Genomic DNA, 13,435 nt, shown 5'->3' with positions numbered 1-13,435 from the left:
GCCAGTTTGAAATTAGTTGTTGTGTTATGATTACTTTTTTTTTAAATCGACATATCACTTAAAGCATCTAGATCAACTCTAAAACGTAATATAAATCCAAACTTTCAACCTTCATAATGCCGGCCGCTGCTGATAAAACAAATGTATGGCGAAAATTGTTTTAAAGGAGGATGCATGTGTACATGTAGATAAGCTTGGGGTGCAAATTAAATAAAACTTAATAACTGGGAAAGTATTTGCTCAGACTACTTTGTTTGTTTGTGACTGAATTTCGAAAGTGATGATTATCGAATTTCTCCTCAATACGTTGTCAAACAGACAGGTGGTGAGAATAATGGAAAAAAATCTGTAACCAGAAGTTATTGTCTTGATGAACTGCTAAATTCTTACAACGATTGTTAAAGGGGAGGGGATGAATGAAAGCCAGAACAAGGTGTAAATTCCAGAATATTTAAGTAATCTCAATGAAATTTAAAGGATATACAGTATAGTATGTCCAAAAATCTATCTATTGATGTACCTCACGTTGGATGATGACGTCACATCACGTGGAAATTACATCATGATTGCAAAACTGCCGCCATCTTGGATCCGCCCCGACGCGTTCTGCTCTTCTTTGTTAAAAACGTTCCATGACTTTTTTACGGCCAATCCTTGGTGAGCTGAGGCGAACAAACGAAAAACAAGAGAAAATAATATCTTGTTTCACCACGCGTGAGCAGCCACTTTACATGGAGAAAATTACTCTGGCTTCCTTGGGTCCCATATCCCACACCAAGGTAATAGGCCCACCTTTTTTATGCAATGATATGCAGGCCCTCAGGGTGGAAGGTTCGTCACACGTGAGCTGTATGCTCTCAAAGTCCTCCTAGACGGTGGCCCGATGCCTCAAAAGGATGTAAATTAAACAAAGAAAAAAAAAAGTACTGGAACAGTAGTGCCTGTGCTCCAATTCGTTAACTAATGCAGTCTGAACAAAGATAACATCATCAAGTTAGTCATTATTACCCGCATATTTACTCTTTTGGCTTGAAAATCTCTTGGAAATGTCCATAGAGTAATTATAAAGTAAACTATAGTAACTTTCAAACGGAGCTTTTGTTATAAATCACAGGATGAAAATGTAAAAAACAACAAGCAAAGTGACTTGGAATATACAGAATATTTAACAATTATTCTATGAGCCCGCGTTGGATACGAGCTGGTAAATAGCCAACTCGGCGCTTCGCGCAGAGTTGGCTATAACGACTCGTATCTAACAAGGGCGAATAGAATAATTGTTTTATTAAATTCTTCTTTAAGTTTAATTCGAATGAACATTTGAGTTTGATGTAAAGTGATAATATGAGGAGGCGGGTAAATTTGTGGCGTGGTGTTCACTTCTTGAGTTGAATGAAACACACGAGGAAAGCGAGCGAGGGAGTTTTCTTCCCAAGATTTTCATCCAATATATCTCGTCTAAAGTCGACTATATAATATCCTGGAAATTGTGACAACAGTTAAGATTTACGGGATGATCCGAAGCAAAAGCTTTTCTGGAAACTACACGTCTTGTGCAAGTCGAACGAAGCAAGTGTTTACATTGTACTTGTAATTTACGGCTCCACGGCTGTCATCAAGACTGCTATGTTATTTGAAACGAAATTGAGCTCGGAGTGGAGCAGGTTTATTGAAGTATAAAAGGACAAGACCAAGATTAAAAGGTAACAAACTTTACAGAGATGCTGAGCCTAATTTTATGACGTACAATAAATGAAACTGTGTCAGTTTGCCATTCTTTCGTAAATTATTTGCTGCTTTTCTACTTTATTCACTCGCTCCTGTTGTGCGTTTACAAGTACAGTTGAACCCCGGTAACTCGAACCCTGAAGGGAAACGAAAAACAGTTCGAGTTACCGGGGTTTCGAGTAAACCGAGTAAAAATGACTGAAAAGTGAGTCCAAGGGAAATAGAAGTTAGTTCGAGTTAGCGGGGTTGTTCGAGTTATCCGAGTTCGAGTTTCCGGAGTTCTATTGTATTATTAATTAAACTTTTCGCATCAATCCTTTTGTTTTGCGTAGTTAATTCTACTATGGCATTTCTGTGGTTTTTGTAGGCACCGCTGATTATTTCTTGTTCATAATGCTCGCCAAATTTGCCGTTTTCAACCATTTTTCTGATGGAACTGTCGCATCCCGCAGAAAAAATTTTACGCTGAGCGGCACTTGCCGCACTCATTTCCCATATAAGGTCAAACATAGGTATACCAGCTGATAACCGGGATTCAGTGAACCAATCAGAAAGCTAGAAATGCAATATCCGAGGTTGAGAATTTAATAATATTAGGGACGGACCATTAGAAAAGTGATGGGGGGGGGGGGGGTGGGAAAAAAAACCAAAAAAAATTCATGCAAGCCAAAATGGAAAGAAAAAAAAATCGTGCAAAGGGGAAGGCAAAGAAAAAAAATTCGTGCAGAAGGAAAGGTCCTATTAATACCTGATAATACCTGCCATCATTTAACACTTGATGAGATCTATTTTTCGACGAAATATATGGTGGAAACGCTGAAAGTAGCATTTCCGAGCCTAGAAATTTCAAAATTTTTTGAGGTAGCATGCCCCCACACCCCCCGTAAATGGATTGTGATCATAACATTCCTTTAGCTCGTCTCTCTCTAGCCTGCGTAGATTGCTTACTAGTTAACTCATTTCTCAAACAGATTGCAAACATGAATGGTACGATATACAGTGGTCTTACTTTATGTTGTCAATTCCGGTCAAGGAGGATTTCTGCAGTAATTATTTATGAATTTTTATTACGTATACTTTTAGTTTTTGCATATGTTTATGTCTAAGTTTTCCCACGGACTTTTCACAGAAATATATGAAAAACACAAATCTATTATACGAAGTGATTGAGAAATTCATCCTGCTTTGGTGTGTTAAGAAACGAAAGAAGATGTGTAAGAAACTAATGACAAGCTTAGCCCTCAGAAAAAATTCTGTCCAGGAGGTCTTTTAATCTTGTACATAACTTGTCACCGCATGCCAGGAAATGTGAAATGAAACCGGTCCTAGCTATGTGTACGTGATGTTTCTTGTGTCACGCAGTTTCTGCTTTTGCGGTTTCGAAACGTGCTGGTGTATCTTCTTTAACAATATTCTTTGCTAAACTGTCGATATCGGTATTGTTTGCGACCTTAAATGATTCAGTCCTGTTTCATAAGTTTTCTTGGCAACACGGTCAAGTTTGAGGCGGCGTTTTTGTATTAGCTAAATGAAGCTATACGACATTGGATATCCAAAGGACAGCCGCAAGTATGAGTCGACTTTGGTAAGTTATAATGAATGTAAAAGCGAGTCGACGAATATGATATCGGTAAGAGCGAGATCAACAGTAATTCTGCACGCGGAAACAAGTTGAATGTGTGAAGATCGGGGCTTTCAAGGAGTCTATTGTTGTAGCTAGTCTTCACGACATGAAATGAGTAGCATTGTTACCAATTTAAGACATGTTTTTATTTCATGTTTTGCTACATGGTACTCGCTACACTGCAAAACTCGTGTGGATGAATGCCAAACAGGAAAGCCCTGTAAGATTTTGCAAGGGTTTCGCCCAATAAACGAAAAGAGATTCGGCATTTTCGTCTAAATGATTACTGTTACCGGGTTAATTTATTCTGGCGGGAACTAATAAGGTAACGCAATTCGCAAACAGCGCGGCCCGCCGTTAATCCAAGATAGAAGCAAGACAAACACCGCACAATGGTAAGTTTTATTTTTTTTTATTTGTGGAATATAAAATTTAACTTGGGTTTTCAGTTTCACAATGATCGCTTATGTCAAGCACTGCTATAATAATCAGCTTGCGGTGCTTAAACCTTGCTAATCGCGCGCTGACTTATTTCGCTTTACTGACCTCGCGCTAATTTTTTTCTGCCTTACTTAGGTGGTGAGTTCTTTACTGAGCTCTTGTTATCTGTGGGCAGAATATAACCTCGCGCTAAATTATTCTGTCTTACTTGGGTGGTGAGTTCTTTACTGAGCTCTTGTTATCTGTGGGCAGAATATAACCTCGCGCTAAATTATTCTGTCTTTCTTGGGTGGTGAGTTCTTTAATGAGCTCTTGTTATCTGTGGGCAGAATATTAACCTCGCGCTAAATGATTATTCTGTCTTACTTGCCTCGATGTTTGCTGTTTTCTTGTTAGGCAACCCCGTACTCCAGTTAATATCTTTTTTTTTTCTTTCTCTACAGAGAAGCCGCGACGTTTATGACTGACACTTCACTGTACGTTGCGGTAGTTCAACGTGCTAACTACCTTCTTATGTTACCAATCTAAATTACCTTAGCGGAGATTCAATCTCCGCTAAGCTATTTTGCATATTTTTTTCGAAGGCCTGAGCTCGTCACAGAATTACAGTGTCCATTAGGGACAATTATGGTGGCATATGATTGGGATCGCACTTTAAAAACTGACATCAACTCAAAAACCTCTAATCCATTTCAGACAATCAAACAGACTTTTTCTTTATTACCGGTAACTATTTTTTGTAGAAAGGGGTGGATCCCCGGGTTGGATCATGTAATTTCCAACCCCCGCCCAGGGGTGAGTGTTTTGAGCTAGAAGAAAGAGGTGGGTCTCCACTTTTTCCAATTGCACCGCTCTTTGACCACCCCCCCCCCCCCCCTCGGTACTTATTGACAGTCCCTAAAGGATGAAGTCAATGAACAACAGCATTTTTATGGTATAAAGTAACAAAACATGGCATTTGTCTGAAGAAAAAAAACGTTTGGCTAAAAAAAAAATTCGAGCAGAGGGTTTCACCCGAAGAAAAAATTCCTGCACAAGAAATGGAGCCGAAAATTCCCCAACCCCCCCCCCCTATCACTTTTCTAATGGTCCATCCCTTATATAAACTGCAGTGGTATAGCGAGTGGTAGCAAATCGATTAAAATGGTATCAAACATGTGTGGATAAAAATGATATCCACACATGTGATTGTAGCAAGTAGAACGAGAGGGACTGGGCCCAGCCCCAAGTGACATATTATTATGGGATCACCTAGCGAGAATTGTTGAGAAAACGTTTTGTTATTAGTCAGGTGCCCAGGAGTCCAAAATGTGACACCCACGGGCATTTTTGTCTGATTTTTGGCAACATAGCTATTTTTACTGAAACGAGTACGCTGATTTCGAAAATCAATGTTGCCAAGCTTAATTCTTGCGTTAAGATGATGTTTTGATGCATTTAATTATGACGTCATGGTCCAAATAAGGAATTTTCTTTCCTTTAGCTATTTAAAGCATAATTCATCCAGAAATTCGTTCAAAACATTATTAGTATACTGTAAAATGATTTCAAGAATTTTCTGATAGTTTTTATACCGTTTCTATAAATATCAAGCCGTCCAGTGAGAATTGACCACGCCCTCTCATAAAAATTCACTTTATCACGGGTATAGTGTTAACATTTTGTTTAAAAATGAATGTGATTCTTGTATTAATAGAGAGTTGTAATTGAATTGCTCCACAAACATCAGCGATGTTTGACATACACCATAACGACTGCTTTTATCCACAAAGAGAGTGGCAAGGAGAGACAGAAGCAAGATAATGAAGCTGAGAATTCTCTACATTCCACACAACAAAATCTGGGTTGTTCTTGTCACGGACAAATGAGACATTGCAAAAAATTGCCAGGAAAGATCTCATGAGTCTAGAAATAAAACAAGATCTTCGATTGGACAGACTCAGCTTGAACGATTCGTAGAATGGAGGCTACTATCTTCAGACAGAGAGGAAAAACGGGAACGGGAAGAAGGGATGGAAGACAAACTTTCGTGACCCTGTTCGCAAGAATAATCCACCTCTATTTGCCAGCCTTTATGAAGTTAAAAATGCTGCAACTAGCCGCAAAAAGAGAAAGACTTTAAATTTGCATGGAAACCAGAGTATTCTATGTTGTCTAGTGACGGTGTATGAAGGCAGGCGCGAGATAAACAGCAAGCCATATTGTAGCATCTGAGGTTTAATGCCGGTGCCACTGTTTCTCGCAGAAATGAACCCACCAAGTGTGAAACAAGTAAATTTTAGAAGACGTTCTCAGTAGAAAAGGTCAAGTGTCTAGAGTCAGTTTGTTCTTCGATGGCTTCGCCCTGGTGGTAGCATACTAATTATGGTGGCAGCTATTGAGAAACCAAAAAATGCAAATGCTTTCGGTGGGTTTGCGGAATGTTACGTGAACACTGTTTTACGGAAAGGTCCTGGATACCAGAGGATTGATGAGTTACTCGATGGGAGGCACTCCATAAAAGCAACGACAAGAAGTCGACGCTCCGGGAACACGGCGCGGCCTGTGAGCAGAGTCATTAAAGTACGTAAGAGAGGTTCAGTTGCGGCCGATGAAGTGGCGAGCTTTTTTATGGCACTAGGAGACAATAAAGCGGACTTTGCACGGATTCTCTCAGATGAACTTATCTCGCAGGCACTGACTCTGCAATCGTAGTTTATCTGGTGGGTTTTCATACGAAGTGGATTCTACTCAGATCCTGACCTAGATGTAGCCTTTTTGCGATCCAACCAAGAGGAAGCTGATACGAAGTTTGTTCGTTATGCAGTCAGTCATAGCGGGCATGTCGTCAACAAAATAGTTTCCACTCGAGGCACAGACTTGCTGTTACTTCTCCTGGCACATCGATCGCGCTAAGCTCTCATCAACAGTGTGGATATGGGCAGGAACTTCAGAGAATCCAACGTAAATAACTTTAGAGGGTGTCTCAGCAAATATTCCTAATAACTCGTCAAGTTCATTGTTACCATCTCACACCATCACCGGCTGTAACAGCACCTCTTTCATTTGTGGAGAGTTTTCACAGAACACTTTGTTCTTCTCTTCTCGGTCGGCGAAGATGTCCTTGAAGCTGACACCACTACCTCCGCAGAAAACGTTTGTTTGTTGAAAGTATGAAATCCGATCTGACCACTGGCTATATATGTGCCTCTTCGCTATGAATTTAGAAAAACGCATGCCATGTGCACTGGGCTTTGTGGATGCACCAAGAGCGACGCTAATTGCTATATCAACCTGCGCTAAAGCGCTTTAAAGAAACTTGTTTAAAAAGAAATGTTAGTTCAGTGTTTATTAAAAAGTTAAGAAGATATATTAAAAATATTTACCGATATTGATTAAAAATATTATAGACAGTTTTAAACCTGAAAGCAAGGAGCAATGTTATGATCATTTTGAATTCGTTAATTTTACATGCGTTCAACCAAAGTCTTTATCATGAGCCTATAACAGACAAAGTGCATTGTGAAATAAGTTAGATTCAGCAATATACAAGACAATCAATAAAGTTTTATCTCTAACTATAACAACGATGATATAATTCGACATTAACTATGATGTTTTTTCCATTTATTTTACCACAAAAATTAAACGAAAAGCTGAAACAAGGGAAACTCGATATATGAAAATTGTAATGGCGTCGTTCTTGATGCTCGCTAGCTCGTAGCTTCAGCGTGGCACGACGACAATATTTTTCTTTCTTATTGCAACTATAGCGATTTGTTGATACAAAAATCGCATTTGTCCTTTGACAAAATAACAAAACTACACCCGTGATAAGGTTCCCGCGATAGGGTAAATTTTGTTTAAGAGGGCGTGGTCAATTGTCACTGAAGGGCTTGATTTTCACAGAAACAGCGTAAAAACTCTCGGAAAATTCTTTAAATCATTTTTACAGCACATTAACAATGCTTTAAATAAATTTCTGGATGTATTATGCTTAAAATAGCTAAAGGAAAGAAAATTCCTTATTTGGACCATGACGTCATAATTAAATGCATCAAAACATCTTAACGCGAGAATAAAGCTTGGCAACATTTATTTTCGAAATCAGCGTACTCGATTTAGTAAAAATAGCTATGTTGCCAAAAATCAGACAAAAATGCCCGTGGGTGTCACATTTTGGACTCCTGGGCACCTGACTATATTGTAGTTTTGAAGTAGTTCCTGAGCGAGATCGAGTAAACTGTAACATGATATCATTTTTGACCAATTAGCTCGCAGAGTTTGCCATGTTTTAATGCTCAATAAGCCAAAGTTTATGGATATTAAGTCGAAACATCTTCGGATCTTCTTCGGCAACCTTCGATAATTCTCGGAAATCTTTGGAAATTTTCGGAAAAGTTTGCGAAATGTTCGGAAACATTCGTACGACCTTCGGACAACATTTTGAAAATCTTCGGAAATCTTTGGAAAATGGTCGGAATTAAATCTTCAGAAATTCGTCAAAAACATCGTAATTAGTAGGTTTATATAATCAACAGAATTGCGCTCACTCGTGAGCTATCGATTTGAACACTCGAAGATAAACTTCATATATCTGCGCAACCATGTATTATCGTCTATATAATGACCTTAGGATTTCTATGGCGAATTGGGTAATTGCATTGCCTTTAATATGGGTCCTAATGAACAAGTTTGGAACAAGTTAAATACAGTCAACTCTCTTTTAACGGACACCTCTATAAGACGGACACTTCTATAAGACTGACACCTGGCGATGGTCCTTGCCGTTATTCGGTCATTTTAATGTAACTTAACTCCCCATAAGACGGACACCTCTCTTAGACGGAAAACAGACACTTTGAAACTGTCACTGACGGTCGCTTGAGAAGTGTTTTGTTCTCGTAATTAATAAATAATACTTCAAAACTTCGTATCGACATACAGCAAAGTAAGCCAGTGCCTTCAGGATACCAAACTTACTCACCAAAAACAATTTTTAAATGTTTTCGTACTTACAGAATTACAGTTTGTAAGAGGAAAGACAAGCTTGTCTCTCCTCAGTCTTACATATAAAGCCAACGGTCGAAAGCGATTCAGTCAAATAACGCTTCTAAAAGGCGCAGAAAGGTGGTATAACGCCGCACACGAGTCGACTTATACGTTTCACTTTTAAAACTTAACTGAGATTTTCAGATCGAGATGAGCCTAAATATGTATTGTTCAGTGCTTTATTCATAACCGCCACAGATTTCTTTAAATTTCTATACTTCGTCGATCTCGGGAGTCAACAGAGATTTAACTGCGAACACATAGGGTGGTATGCCTGTGGTTTCAAAAAGCGAATACGGTCTTGTTATTATTTTAGACTTGTTCCAGTTTGCAAAGTGTACAGTTTAGATTTTTGACTAGAAGCCGTAAACGCTTGCTTTAACAAGCGAATACGTGTTACAGTTTGCAACATGCACGTACTTCTCACTATCGATGGTAATGAACAAATGGACAAACGAGTCAATTTTCAAATATGATTTTTGTCCCAGTTTGTAGGTTTTACTCAAGTAAGCGACTTTTAACAGACGTGTATTCACTGTGCATAGCCGTTCAACTTTATTATCTCAGACGTACTGGTTTCATGTTACCTCGACTCTCTGTAAGGCGAATCAATTAGAATCAATTAAAAATTGAATTAGAAATTTAAGAAACAATTTTAGGCCAGAACGGTGAGACGGGAATATTTAACTACGAAATATTTTGACTTCTCTTTCGGAAAAAAACTATGAGAGAATCACGAAACAATTGCAATGTTATATTGCAAGAAAGCAGAGAAGTAGCTCTTGTGTAATTTTAAGTGTCTTGAGTATATTTTTCTCCGCTACAAGATGATTCGTTCTGCTGTGAGCGTATTTTGTTGCGCCGTTCAGTTTAACCGTAAACGATTTAAATTTGTCTTGCACATATGGGCCACCGTATACTTTATGTGCTTAATGGTCGCTTATTTACCAGAAAACGTCAGTGAAAAAATAATTAAATGGGGAGCTCCCCTTTTAGACTGGCCTAAAACTATGTATTATCAATTCTGGGAGACGCGCGATTAAAGGCATCAATCGAACTTCACATCGAGAGTAAGTAAGAGTAAGTTGGCGAGTTACGAGATATAGCTTTTCTGAGCCGTAAAGCTACAGTTGATTTTCACCGCATATGGTGCACGTGATGGGAAAGTCGTCGAGCGGAACTGCAAAAACTGCAGCATAAAACTCCAGAGTAATACCCAGGGGCTTTCGAGTACACGAAAGGTGTTGCAGGCTTATTCTGACAACAACGCTTTTTGCGACAGTTGCCTCAAACACTGGCTCGATTAATTTACTTTCACCCAATGTAGCCTCGAACTGTTATGGTTCTAGATCGAGAGAAATTTAAGAATTGTATTTCTGTTAACGATAACTTTCAGTGATTTATCTGAGAATGTTAACAAAGAAAACTGCGAGAACTGAACTTACGTAATGTGGCGTGCCCCCATGCAGCCCCAAGGGGCACGCCTCGACATTTATTTATTCATATTTCAAAAGTTGTAGCTTAGTGTTTCGCACAGTCTAGTTTCGCAAAGTTTCGTATAGTTAAACGAACTCTTGTTACGTCCGTCGTTGATTTATCCGGAATTATGGGTAACTGTCTCAGTCCTGTTTTGTTTCGTTTTGCTGTACCTTCAGGAACTAATACTAGAATTATTCATCACTGTTTTGCAGTGATTTGACGAACACTTGAACTGTAAGCCGTCAAATGCTGGACGCAAATCGAACTTGTACAAATCCCCGATAAATAAACAGTCAAAAGTATCATGGAAAAAATTAAGTCGTTCTGTTAGCAGTCCGTTTGACGGTTCTGTTTAAGCCGTGAAAAAGTCGTTTGTAAGGTGCCGGTAGTTGTTGACATCTGTTTATAGGCGCTTGATCTAAGTTTGTGTGCCAGCTTTCCAGAGTCAGTCGTTGATTAAGATTAAGCATTCAGCAGAGTCCCAGTCGATTTTGTGGTTAGTAAGTCGATGGTGTTCAGAAATGTGATTGTTGACATCACCATTTCTCGTCGCTCGTTTGTGTTCAGTCAGTCTCGTGGTCAAGTTTCTACCGGTCTCTCCGATGTAGGAGGCCTGGCAGTCGGAGCATTTGATCTTATAAATCGCTCCTTGTCTGTCGTTAGGTTCGTCCCTTTCTTTAACGTAGGGTTGTAGAATCCGCGCAATAGTCTTAGAAGTGCCCTTGATGTAGGGTATAGTCGCTGTTGTAACAGATGTCGGGTTTTTGTCAGTTGCGCTAGTTTCAGTAGTTCCGTGAGTGTTTCGTCTAATAAATCAGTGTTGTAGTTGTTCTTGTGGAAAACGCGGTCAAGGTCTTTGTTGTTAAAGTTAATATTGAAACGATCTTTCATTGTTATAGCTCGTGGAGGTAGTATTTTTTCTCACGATTTATTCTAATTTAACGTCTACGTAATTATAAAATAAATTGAAACCATAACCTGACGTTCAAACGCCATGCAATTGCTCGATTTTTTGCGGGATCGCTTGCGGACAATTTTAGGCTCATTTGTTGTGCGTGCAGTTCATTTAATAGACTCAATTCCTTGCTCTTTGGTAGATTGATTGTCACCCTCTCAACGAACAGTTGGGCCACTGTTACTTACAGTTTGTTTGTCACATATAAAGACCATGTTTAATCTCAAGGATATTTGCAAGCTGAACCGTCTTTACAAAATACCGAATTATGCTTATAAGTGAAATCTAGTCGCTTTTGTCGCAGCGTCAGAACGTAATTTTTGACGAAATGTTTAACGCTAGTTTCAACTGGAAAAAACGAGGATTTAAGTCATATCTATTTTACAAGACGATAGTCAAAGAGGTTGTTAAATTTAACAGCATTTAAAAACCTGATCAAATACACGAATTCTGAACATCACTAAGTCATCAGCTGTTTCTGACGTACGGTGCATTACTGGGCGTTTTTGAGACATCAACTGACACCTTTTTCTATTCCGTAATGGGTTATTCAATAGGTTTAAATTAAACGCTTTTATGCAACTTATGAAATGTTTACTAATTTTGAAAAGAAAAAAATCGACCTAGAAAAAACGTTTAGTATGCAGGGAACATTTAAAATTTCAAGGTGTCTAAAGAGTATCCTGAATTAAAACTGAATACTGTTTTTTGTGGGTTTTCTCTGCACTTTACCACGACTAAAACGTTTTTCCTATTAACGTTACCCAAAGGCCTTGGTCATCTTTAAAGAATTTATAAAGCTATTAAAATATATGAATTCAAAATAACACAATTTCGTCATCTGTCAGTGTTGTAAGTTGCTTTACAACGATGGTACCTTTAAGAATATCGGCTGAAAAAAGGTTGTTTTTCAGTCTTTCAAGAAGGCACGTTCTTATCTGAACATCACGTTTAATATTAGCTACGTAAAATTATAAGTGAAATTCAGCATCTTTTATCGAATCGTCAAAATAGGCTTTGGTAATCTTAAAAAAAAAACGTTTAAAGCTAACAAAATAAATGAGTTGTGAGCAAAACGAATTCATCAGCTATCGGCTTATAATTTAATCAACAGCTTAAATTAACTTTAAAGCATTAATAAAGCTGATAAAACAAACCAATCCTGAGCATCACGAATTCATCAGCAGTTTCCATTACTGAGCGTTTTAAGGTCTATTATGATACTTTTTTTTTCTACTCCGTATACAGTAGCGAGAAAGCATTGGTAATCTTAAAAGCATTTTTAAAGCTGGAAAAATATACGGATTTCTAAACATCACGAAATCTTAAGCTGTCAGTTACGTTCGGTAGGTAAATTGGAAATGTGGAGATATTTGATCGGTGATAAACGCGCTCATCAAATAGAACTGGACACGTGAGACAATTTGTTCGAAAGCTCAAAGAACATATAAAAACTGCTTCAAATGTCTTGTGGAATCAATCGTTGTTTGTAGCTGTCGATGGTCTGTAATAACGAAGTTCCAAATATCCATTCGCAATGAAATATTTCTTCCGGGCTATTCTGTTGGGTTATTTCGTAGCGGCGCTTGCAAACTCGAATCTCACGACGAAGCCACCCACCGAAGATTCCCAGTGCACTGTCAAGAACAATTACTTCTTCGCTGGATCAAACTCCAAGAAAATCGAAAACATGTTTTCTGAAATAAAACAAGAGCTGGCCGAAATAAAACAAGAAATTAGGGAAATGAAGGAGAACCAAACTGGCGGCCCGGGTGGAAAAGGTTTGTAACAAAACTGTTTACGACTTCTTGTATTTAATTTTACAAAAACAAGTGTCTTCTTTGATATCAATAGTATACCTTAACGATAAAATTAGTTTGTTAGTTTGTTTCATCCCCAAGATCGTCTTAGAAGTGTATTTTCAACCTTCGTCTAAGTCAGCCAAACAAAATTCAACATTCTGTAATAACTTCGGTTTTCATTTCAATTAATCGTGCCAGGTTTCTCATTCTTTAAGTTTTTAACTCAGAAAAGAGTTGCAGTGAGCGAAGTAAATTTCACTCCTTCCCTCCTTCCGTCGACTCCTGTAAAACATAGGAACGCAATGCGTGCAAGTACTTAGAGAATTAGATCTGTTTTCTGATTACCTACATTTCTAGTTAAATAAATTACATAAT

At 38.3% G+C, this 13,435-nt stretch overlaps 1 protein-coding gene across 4 annotated transcripts in view; it reads left to right on the top strand.

Annotated features, from left to right (window-relative positions):
* The window catches only part of LOC144634019 (microfibril-associated glycoprotein 4-like), a 79,422-nt gene that overhangs the window by 11,562 nt on the left and 54,425 nt on the right, over positions 1–13,435 (top strand). Inside the window, exon 1 of one of the 4 annotated variants that reach the window (XM_078492985.1) lies at positions 12,683–13,039. The exons of 2 other annotated variants lie outside the window; for them this stretch is intronic. In XM_078492985.1, coding sequence (XP_078349111.1) covers positions 12,796–13,039 — 244 coding nt within the window. In that variant the 5' untranslated portion in view covers positions 12,683–12,795. Of the gene's footprint in view, positions 1–12,682; positions 13,040–13,435 lie in introns of those variants that run through there. One more of the 4 variants, XM_078492991.1, reaches the window with a different exon arrangement.

This window comes from Oculina patagonica, chromosome 1, assembly GCF_052425735.1.
Source record: "Oculina patagonica isolate OP01 chromosome 1, crgOcupat, whole genome shotgun sequence".
Lineage (NCBI taxonomy): Eukaryota > Metazoa > Cnidaria > Anthozoa > Scleractinia > Oculinidae > Oculina > Oculina patagonica.
This window is presented reverse-complemented; position numbering and strand designations above follow the sequence as displayed.